The sequence below is a fragment of the Anoplophora glabripennis genome, unplaced genomic scaffold (assembly GCF_000390285.2).
Source record: "Anoplophora glabripennis isolate ALB-LARVAE unplaced genomic scaffold, Agla_2.0 scaffold1089, whole genome shotgun sequence".
Classification (NCBI taxonomy): Eukaryota; Metazoa; Arthropoda; class Insecta; order Coleoptera; family Cerambycidae; genus Anoplophora; species Anoplophora glabripennis.
In genome coordinates, this window is record NW_019417168.1 from 111,548 (window position 1) to 123,176 (window position 11,629).

At 34.6% G+C, this 11,629-nt stretch overlaps 1 protein-coding gene across 1 annotated transcript; it reads right to left on the minus strand.

Annotated features, from left to right (window-relative positions):
• Positions 1-3,131: 3,131 nt before the first annotated feature.
• Positions 3,132-11,286, minus strand: LOC108914874 (kinetochore-associated protein 1-like; the record flags this gene model as incomplete). Its single annotated transcript, XM_023455988.1, has 11 exons — positions 3,132-3,173; positions 3,226-3,300; positions 3,375-3,503; positions 4,863-5,027; positions 6,570-6,795; positions 6,853-7,050; positions 8,440-8,617; positions 8,692-8,961; positions 10,441-10,600; positions 10,692-11,057; positions 11,115-11,286. Coding segments are annotated over 11 exons (1,975 nt in total), but the record flags the coding sequence as incomplete, so codon positions are not given.
• Between the last annotated feature and the right edge of the window lie 343 nt (positions 11,287-11,629).

The window sequence follows — 11,629 nt, forward strand, 5'->3', positions numbered from 1 at the left end:
ATTGTGTCTTAATGACCCCCTTTAAAGGGGCGTAGCGCCACAGGAGGGCGTTTTCGGACACATGTTGATGTGAACTTTTTTGCTCAAAATTACTTTCTCCATCATCTGTGTTCGTATTAAGCAGCTGCATTTTTTCTTTCGAGTATCAAGTATAATGATTTCGGCCTGTCATTTATCTTTAATGTACATTTTTATCTAGAGTCTTCCTAAAAGCTGTGACCTTAGGAAAATATATGTAGATTAGGCTAATTGTAAATTTGCCGCGCGATATTAGTTAATGTATCAAAATATGCATAGATAAGTAAATTTAAATCGATATAAAACACATTTCTTTCTTTTATATGCGCAAACCTATGCAGTTTCGTATTTTATCACAATTTGCTTGGTTTGGATAGAGTTTCTTACTAAATTTCGTCAAGACTTTTGCTCTTACAAAAGAAAAAAATGTGATGTACCACAATTTGTTATCAACTAAAATCATGAGCTTCAAAAAATCGTTTCCATAATAATTGACAATTTTTATTTATTCCATTTTAAAAAAATAATATTTGTTATAATCGTGCAAAGTTTCATTCGTTTGTTTCATGCGACACTTTAATTCAACTTCCCATTAATCGCATCCCTGGAAAATATTTTTTTTTAGCCGAGTTTATAGCAGCTTTTCAAATTTTTTACCTGCTCTTGTTACGCACCCTGTATATTATTGGATTATAAATCTGACTTACCTTTTTTTCTTTTTAGAGACATTAGACGAGAATATTTAATAATTTCTTTTTTAACAACCGTATTAAATACGAATTGTCCAAACTCTTAGTACAAGGATCTCGTTCACAGATGGCGTCGATGTGTGGTTGGCTACAATGGCTTTATTAATAAAACCACTGACACCACTGTATATGTCGCAAAATAAAAGTGTGACATTGTATGGCATGGAAAAGTTGTGCCCTTGAATAAATTTAAATAAACATCCTTTGGGAAATATAGATTATAAATATTGGTTGGTCAGCCCTTTTTACTGTCCGCGCCATCTGTTAACAAGCGGCTCGTACTCAGTGGGAAATTTACGGAACGCTAAAAGCAGTATCTACTCTATTTCTTACGAGATGTCGCTTTCATTAAAAACATTATCAATCTGGATAATCAAGTCTACAGATTTCAATCCAAGAATTTAAAACTACCTACGTGAATATAACAAGGACATTAGGGTGGCCCAAAAAAAACGAATATTTTTTTTTCGTGTCTTGTGAAAATATGTTAGTTTATCATGTTTTAAGAGCCCCCTCAAAAAATCAGTTCAAATAAAATTTTTTTAGAGGTCGCTCAAGATTTTTAAAAATTTCCAAAATCGTCAAAAATTTAAATTTTTTTTCTTAGATTTTTTTTCTCATTATTTTATCATTTTCTAGGTTGAAAAAAATCTCGATCAATTCTAAAAATTTCAAATCGATATTTTAATTTCTAAACGTCACTCATAATTATTTTAACTTTCAAAGTAGTGTAGTAGTTCAAATAAAATTTTTTAGAGGTCGCTCAAGATTTTTAAAAATTTCCAAAATCATCAAAAATTTAATTTTTTTCCTTAGATTTTTTTTCTCATTATTTTATCATTTTCTAGGTTGAAAAAAGTCTCGATTCTAAAAATTTCAAATCGACATTTTAATTTCTAAACGTCGCTCATAATTATTTTAACTTTCATAGTAGTGTACTTAAAATGTTTTCGAGCGACCTCTAAAATTAAATATTAAGGAATTAGTAATTTTTCTATCGAATTTGATGAAAAGAATAAAAATAAATTACACTTAAAAAATTTCTCGAGGCAAAATTTACTACCCCACTGTTATCAAATATTTATAATTTTTTAATTTTTTTAAATTTAAGTGTCATGATTTACTTTTATCTTTTGTTCATCAAACTCAATAAAAAAATTATTAGTTCGTTGATATTTATTTTTAGAGGGCGCTCAAAAACATAAGCACACCACTTTGCAAGTTAAAATAATTATCAGCGACCTTTAGAAATTAAAATATCGATTTGAAATTTTCAGAATTGAGATTTTTTTCAACCTAGAAAATGATAAAATAACGAGAAAAAAAATTTTAAAAATAAATTTTTGACGATTTTGGAAATTTTTAAAAATCTTGAGCGACCTCTAAAAAAATTTTTAATTTTTTTGTGCTCATTTTGTGAGGGGGCTCTTAAAACAAACTAATATTTCGCAACACGAAAAAAGAAATATTCTTTTTTTTGGGGCACCCTAAAGGACATTTGTTCCAACAAATTTTGGATATAGATGCGTCATCAAAAATATAGTCAATATGGTAAAAAAATTTTTGTAAAATCTAGTTTCCGAGAAAAAAATGTTGTAGTATTTAAAACCCTTACATCGCTGGGCTACTGTCTCTAGCGTAATTCGCCCTCTTGGTCACAGGTGATTCTGAATGCTGAAGCCCAATTTTAGTATTAACGTCATTGCAATAGTGTTTACAGTAGTTGTTCCAGTGTCAAAAGTGGCTTAACGTGTATAGCAACTCGGAGTTGATGGATATCGTTTTAATTTATGGTAAGGCAAGACGACTTTTGTGTTAGTTCGTGGAAGCTGGGTAAAACAGGGCCAAATATTTTTACACGTCGCTGGACAAAATTTTGAACAGTTGTAACATCATCATGTCAAATTATTTTATTAATTAAAACCACAAATTAATTTTATTAATTAATAATAGCAATAACGGCAAAAGCAGTTGAATTTGAATTCTTTCGTTATTTTGTTCGTTTATTTTTTATTACACTTTGTCACCGTGCCGGTCGCCGACTGCATGCTTTGTCTTCAGTAAGGTCAGGTTTTACACTGGACCAATGTCCAGTGCCGTGCAGAAATATATTTTTAAATCACTTTCGATCTACCCTTTTCGATTTCTTTTTTGCAAAATTGTATTTGAGTCCATTCAAAAATTTTTTTTGATAAGTTTTGAATCACCCTGTATTTAGTTCAGTGCAGGAGAGTACCTACCTTAGTATTAAAAATTTTAACGTATTAAAGAGATTAAAAAAATTACCATAAACGAAAAAAGAAAAATAGTAAAAATAAACATTTTATTAAATATAAAAATAGAAAACTTTCATTTTTATTAGCGCTTAAATTAAAATAAATTTTTTGTAGCGAGCCAAGACTTGATCTGAAAAACAAATAAATAAATTATGTTATAGAAGAATATTACGAATATTTACATTTCTAGTTCCCCATATTCCATTTTTTGATAAGTTATCCAAATCCAGAAACAGGGTTCTATTTGGTGAAATTTTCTGAAAAAGTTTGGCGGTAATAATTAACAACCAAAAAATGTGTCAAGGATTTAAGGATAATTCAATACAATTACCTTAACATAAACATCCTTCTTTTCGTCGGATAAATATTGCAACAATATGGCCGCAAACTCGAACTTTTTGTCTATAATACACCTCTGGACTACATTTTCAAAATTCAGAGAGTACAGCACCGGACAAGACTAAAAAAATAGTTATTTATGTACCAAGTCAGTGATTATTTATTGAACGAGCCCGAGATTGTGAGCCGAACGAGGCGAATAGCAGGCAAGTTCGATAAAGACACTTTACTAACGTGGTGCATACAAAATTTTATCGCCAACCGTAAAATTTATAATTTAGAAAAATGGATATATTATTACTTATCACAATTTATTACGACAATGTAAACAGAAAAATGACAGCAAATACAAAACAAATTTACTTATTTTTTGTTAAACAGGTATTAAATGTGAACACCCGGACGCAATATAAAAATTAATTCCTAGAGTCGAAGGAGTTTCATTTGAAAACGTTTGAGGATTATTATCTACGTTAACAATTTGTAAATCTAGTAGAATTATTTATAATCGGTAATAATTATGTTTTCAGTTTGACCTTCGCTTAAAATCGTCTTTGCGATTTTCGTTTTGTTGAGTATAGATTCCTCAACGTAGAATTCTGCAATCGTGTCGCTTTTCCACGCAGCTGCCTGCATTGGCAAAGAGAGTGGGCACGTGCGACGAAAACAATGTCCCGTAGGTATAAAGTGATGGTTCTGGCAAATGCAGATAGTTGGCAGGTTTGCTGGGTCAATAGCTTTCCATCCACTTCTGCCCCAATAAAATCGGTGCCAACCACACCCAAGGAAATTACCACTAGGTCCGGTAGAAGGGTTCATTTCCCTGACCGGCTGCACGTTTCGTGATGGCATCCATACTGGCAGAGGGTGTGTGCGTACACATGTCTGCAAGTGACCCATCTAACAGTTGCGCAAGAACAAAAAACAGAAAAGGTCCACGACAGATTGGCGCCAAGGACCTTATACCTGCGAACGACTCCACACCACGAGGACTCTCTAGCGAACTCTACTTGCCTCTACAACACGCATTCTTTTTCTCTAACTAGTTTTCAATAAAAATACTTTTATTTTTACCGTTGGGAGAGAGCTTTATTTTGCTGCATGCCGAAAGCAACTCTCAATGTTATACTGGCGAATGTATTTTTCGACTGATTTTTGTGGTAGAATTTCGAAACACCTTTCTAACGATTTTTCCCGAATTTCAAGCGGCGTTCACTGAATATCTTCTTCCATCATTTTCTATAAATAATTTGCGACAAAACTTTTATTGTTGCGGCCGCGACAGCAACAAACAATTTCTGATTAATGTCGTACAGTAATAGCTACGTTTATAAAATATTTGCGTCAGTTAAAATGCTTGATTTTTACAGTGAAATAAAGTGTTTTTTACTTCCAGAAATCGCTATGGTAATGCAAGGCTCTACTGACGGTTGGCGATAAAAACATAATACTCGACAGTTTAAACAAGAACGTTACTTACCTGTATCATCAAAAAGTTTTTTATATAAACTTCATGCAGCTCCTCCTTCGACAGGGTATTCGGTATGTGGAAAGCATTATTGATAATAACTTGCCAAGCGTTTATATAAAAGCTCTTGTAACAATGGATTTTTAGGAAGTCCACATAAGTCCTCAGTTCGGTGTACTGGAACAAAATATGTCCAATTATATTTAATTACCGGAAAGTTCAAACTGCAGTTTGGGGAAAATTTTAACAATTACAACTAATTCGATGATTTTTTTTTTTTTAATATACCGGGTGTCCCATCTTAATTGATACATGTAAATATCTCGTCAGAGAAGCCACCAATCGAAAAATGGCCTAATGTAACAGTTGTTCAGTTCCCTGGGGGAAACAAGATGCTTGTCTAGGATTTGACCTTGACGTCACCTAGAAGGTCAACTTCATAATTTTAAATGGGACCCCTCTATTTTGAACCTTGGAAATGGATTCAGCGGAAAATTTTACATCCGGACGCGATCACAACTTTGACCTTGAGGTCAAGGGCAAGGTCACAACGGGTTTAAATGATTCGTCACCCTTGAAACAGCCTCGGAATAAGATGTTGACCTCCAAAATCGATGGGATTTACATCGAGGTACTCAATCACGGCCTTCAATTCGTCCTTGACTTTGTCAAGGTCATTTGAAGGTCGACTATAAAAATCGACCTTCACCTCAACAAATGTTGCGGAAGATGTTCAGGATTGAAGTTGAAGGTTCACTTTGTTTTCTTTTCAGCCAGGCCGTGCATTACTTAGATCAGACCTTGGGAAAACGGTAAATTTGTATCCAAGTACGCTGCAAAGTAAGGGATCAAATAAAAAGTTCATTTGAAGATCAGGTGAAGATTTAAATCCAGAATTTAATGGCTCACAAATAGTGATATTTTTATTTTTTCTCAATTTTTCACTGTCAGTCAGTTTTACTTTGTAACATACTCAGATATCTCTTTTTTCAATTCTCAAGCGAAGTTATACCTTCGTTGAGTAACAAGATATTTTTGTTCATGCTCCCCTCACTCGTTCGTAGCATTATTTTTTCCTACAATTGTTATAGTCGACCTTCAAATGACCTTGACAAAGTGGGGGTCAAGGACAAATCCATGGTCGTGATTGATGTAAATCCCATAGATTCTGGAGGTCAACATCTTTTTCCGCGGCTGCTTCAAGGGTGAAGAATCATTTAAACTCGTGACCCTGACCTTGACCTCAAGGTCAAGGTTATGATCACAGCCGCATGTAAAATTTTCTGCTAAATCCATTTCCAAGGTTAAAAATAGGGGGTCCCATTTAAAATTCCAAAATTGACCTTCAATTGACCTTCAAGGTGAGCTCAAGGTCAAATCTTAGATAAGCAGCTGGTTTCCCCCAGTGAACTGAACAACTTTTACTTTATGCCATTTTTCGATTGGTGGCTTCTCTGACGAGATATTTACGTGTATCAATTAAAATTGGACACCCGGTATAGTTTTACATTAAGCCTTGTGTATAATTTTGTTCCATTGGCTGAGCAGCATTTCCTTTTATATGAAGATGCCAAAAAATGGGTATTTTACTAAATTCTTGGGGAAAAAAAAAACCAGAACTTATTCAACATCCCGATATCTAAATTTTTTAATGACGCCTCTGGTTCTACCCATCACCTGCAATTCAAAGCGCCCTGTATGAAGAAAAAGAACACGTACCATGCCCAGTTTAATGGCACTGCCTATTATGAACTCCCAGTACCGTATATCTTTAATGCAGTACGTCGTACACACAGACGCCATAGCCTTCACGGCTATGGGTTTCCCGACTTGTGACAAGCGCTTGAGAAGCTCCTTTTTGTTGTACTTATCCAAAGTACTGATATTCAGGGCTATTCCCAAACATTCCAGTTCGCTCAGAAGGGACAACTTATCGATATAGTTCCTAAAAACAAGTAGACGATGTGGTCGGGACGATGCACTCGGGATAAAAACAACTTACAGAAACTCGTTGTAATCGCCGTCCGTCATTCGGATTATGGTGTCGACATCCGAAATGGCGCAAAAACATTTCAGCGCTTTGGCTTTGAACGACAGATTTCTCTGTTCGGAATCGGCGACGTCGTCCTCGTTTACGCCGGCTTTCAAAAGATAGGTTTGCCAGAACGACTTGTCGCCGCTCAGACAAATGTAGGTAGCCCTAAAAAATGTTATTATTATTATAACTATATACAGTGTAGGAAAGTACCGATGGTCTATCAGAAGTTACGTGAGAGCAATAAAGTAAGCCATAGAAATCCATGTGATAGACAAGGATGGCTATAATGAAGGCGTCTAATAGTCAACGCCCATTTCGCCCTTCCACAAATAAGATCCACTTCTTACGTACATCAACCGTTACATGAGAGTGATAAAATAAGTCATAGAAATCCGTGCGATAGAGAAGGATGGCTATAATGAAGGCATCTCATAGGTGGAAGTGGATCCTACTTGTGGAAGGGCGAAACAGGCAGTGACTATGAGACGCCTTCATTATAGCCATCCTTCTTTATGGCATGGATTTCTATGACTCACTTTATCGCTCTCACTTAACGGCCGATGTACCATGGGGACTTTCCAAACCTGTATGTTGTATTAGACTGTGAAACTACGTTATTGCAGCCAAAAATATTCTAAAATATATACTGAAATTATTGAAATGTTAATTTTAAAATGAAGAATTATATTAAAAATGTCATAATTTATCAAAATGTATAGGATTGTTATATACGCGGTAACGTAAAGTATAAATATTTAATTGTTTATATGCTGCTGTATTTTTTACTTCTTGTATCGAAAGTTTATCATACTTTGTAAATAAATAAAGAATTCGAAAAACTTATATTTATTTAGCCATACTCATATGTAGGTCTGGTCGAACTAAACGTGGAGGCGGTAGAAGTGTATAAGCCCAGTTGAAAAATGCGAGCGCGGACAAACAGCGCACACACACACAGCCGCACTGGGCGACTGGGCCATAAATTTCAGTTGTTGACAAATTGCCTAGCAGTGCAGTGCAGCAATGCGGAATTTGGCGTGATTCAGGCAATGGAATTTATTATAGGCACCTTCTATTAATCATTCGTATTACAATTGCGAAAGGGAGAAATAAGAGGGATATTCGGTTATAATATAAAGTATATAAAGAAAATAAAGTAGCAACTTTAGCCATACCAGTTGGTTCTTGCCGAGCAGTAATACATTTTAATGAAAACGTAAATGTTTTTTGATAAGTCATAACCAAAATTTACCATCAACATAATAAATTTTTTTTTGGGACGCTTATGAAACCCATTAAATTTAATTGCTAGGCGTTTTTATATGTGTTCAACCGACTTTGGAAAGACTATAAAAATTGTGGTATAATTTATTTATGACTTGTTTCAATTTTGGAACCAGAGAAACAGAAATTAAAATCCTTTTCCAACTTTGACGCCTTCTAGCAGCTGAGTGGACCTTAGACCGAGGTAAGTTTAGTTAAATCATATTATTTTGACCCCCAACAATTTTTAACAGTGAAACGTTGGAATACCCTGCAAAAGAAACTTACCTTTTCAGATTATCGTCAGTATTCGTGTCCAATTTCGCGATACTCGTTATAGCCAAGGTAGAATCGAAGTCCACTTCGTTGCTGGAGCTGCACAACCAATGGTTCAGTAGATTGTACCTAATCTGCTGAATTTTTAAATCGTATAATACACCCAGAGCATCGACAGCCTTGTTAATATCTGAAAATATAATTAGTAAGGGCTCGTCGTTTAACGTTTGCAACCTCACGGGAATCGGAACGACATAACAATACCTGGACAACTGAAATTAATACACTCGGCTTGTTCAACTATCCTCTCGTCTCGGTAGAGAGCGTGGACCAAGTCGTCGGGTTGCGCAACGAGCTGTAAGTATTTGTCCTCGGCTAGTTGAAATGTGTGTAAGATGTGCATTGCCGAGGAACTGTAATATTTCGTTTTAACCTTGATACACGCGGCCTCTATATCGGAACAATTGGGATTTTTTTCCTTGTACTTTTTAGCGTATTTGTAGCTCAGCTCTGCCGCGTTCACCTTGTCGGCACCTGGAAACACAGTATTGTACACGGCGTCCAAGATGAACGTGTCTGGTATGTAGGTCGGTCAAACTGTCGAAAATACTTCATTTTTTTGTCAAAAGTTAGTTCAGTAAACAAAGACACGCAAAAATTAGGAAAAATTCCGTAGAATCGAATGAACTACTTTACCGTAGCCTTGGCAAATAGAATAAGTGCATTTTTGTAAAATTGCAAAACATTTGGGTTTTTGCAAAAATTGAGTTTTTCGAAAAAAAGATTTTTTTTCAAGTTTCAAAAAATCAAACAGTAATACACATACGTGACCCATCTTGGACTTAAAATTTTCTCTAATAGTTGTACTTTCCTGTGCAAATTGTCGCGTATTGCAAAATTATTGGGAATATGTGAAAAATCTACCGAAACTTTGACTTCATTTTTCTGGTCGGAAAATGTAGATATTTTTCTTATCGCTGAAATATAATCGGAATGGCATTATTGCCATTTGAAAGCTGACATTTTTTCACGAATTTAAAGAAAAATAATGTCCTATGTTCAACAGGTGCCGAAAAAATATTTTTTTTAAAAATCACTACGAACTCATTTATTAATATTAAGGACTGAAATTTACACATGTTGTAGTTGAATACTTTTACTTCAATATTAAAAACAGTCTGCAATGATTAACCTCCAAAATTAAGTTTACTGCAAAAAAGGTAGTAGTGATTTTTTAAAAAATTTCTCGGCTCTTGTTGGTCGTAGGACATATTTTTTTTTCTAAATAAGTGAAAAATTGTCAGCTTTCAAATGGCAATAATGCCATTCCGATTAAATTACAACGATAAGAAAAAGATGTACATTTTTCGACCCAAAAAAAAAAGTCAAAGTAGATTTTTCGCATATTTCCAATTATTTTGCCACACGTGCACAATTTGCACAGGAAAGTACAATTCTTAGAGAAAATTTTAAGCCCAAGATGGGCCACGTTAGTGCATTACTTATGATTTATTGAAACTTGAAAAAAATATGTTTTTTTCGAGAAACTCAAATTTTTGCAAAAACTAAATATTTTGCAATTTTACAAAAATGCACTTATTCTACTTACCAAGGATTATATATTCTAAAAGTTTTGTAAATTCTACAATAACGAATACATTTGGGCTCAAAACTTTTGTTATAAAAAGTTCTACAACTTTCGTCTAAAACATTCTTTTCTAAAATGTTTAGTTTTTTTTAATGAAAAAGCCTATTTTTGCAAACTCTGGACGCCATTTTGAAAATCAAGCCCTAACATTCAGCTGAGGTAAAGTAGTTCATTCTACGGTAGTTCTATCACAATGACTAGCCCGAGAACAACAAGGGCAGGCGAAAAATTTTTATCTGAGACTAGACATGTGCCCAACTCAAAAAACTATCAATTTTTCCAATTTTTTTTCCTCCGAATTATTAAATATCTGCCCTGGACCCGTCCCGTAATGTTAAATAAAATAAAAATTACACTTGACTTACCGTTTGGAGTGTGATACATTAAATGATAAACCACAGAGGTAGCCCGTTCCAAATTGGAAATATTTTGGACACATGCGTCAACCTCAGCAAACAGATCCTCGAATTTTGGATACAGCGTCCAACTACCCGATTCCTCCTTCCCCAAAATCCCACTTGTAACCTAAAACAAAAGATTGAATATCAAAACTATTCGATAAAAATCCGTCGAACGAAGGAATAAACCGAAGAAATTTATGCCGTAAAGCGCTCACCACTTCTTTGACGGCGTAGATGCATATGTCGTCCTTCTTCAAATTCTTCCGTAAAATATTAGCGGCATCGAACCAATACCTATACGACTTTAAGTTAATTTCAGGACGAATTATGTTCCAAATGTCCAAGGTGAACAACGTTTGGATGAACGGCAGCCTAAACTCGGACAGGGCGTCCAACGTTTGGCTCTCGGTGAACTTACTGTACCACTGTTCCTTCTCGTTCTGACCGGGCGGGCTGAAACGGTGGTAATTTTTTAGGAAGAGCAACAGCGGCAGATCCAGGTTCTTCGTTTTCTCTCTTTTCCCAGTGTTACCTATTATCTTTAAAATGCAGATGAAAACCTCGTAATGGTAGAAGTTTGCCTAAAAGGTACACATGGTAAATGGTAAGTTTTCAGACAACCCGGACATAACACTTACTATGTCCCATATTTTATCCAACAGGGAATATACTGCATCTTTATCTTTGATGATATCGATAACTTGCGTGCATTTCGAAAGTAAGCTGTTTTCATCGTTTTTTATAAGCAACGTTCCCCTGCCGTTTGTGCTGGCTTTGTATTCGTAATCGGGCTTCCAGTTCACCAGAATGCTGTGATTAAAACGAAATTAAAATAATTTAAAAACAAATGTTCATTTCTATATTCAATACAAAATGTTCAAAATAAAAAAGCTTACAAAATAGAACAAATTGTGTAGTAGCTATAAACGCACAAAAAACAATTCTCAAAACGTCACCTCATTTTATGCGAAACTATGATACCAATATACCTTTTGTGTTTTTTAACTAACGATATAACAAATAAGTAAATAGCAAAGATCATCACATCATGAGAATCAGCAGACATAAACTGGACAGACAATTTGTGTGGACGGTATATAACCTATAAAGTATATGTCATTGCTACTCAATGCCTACTGGTACAAAATATTAC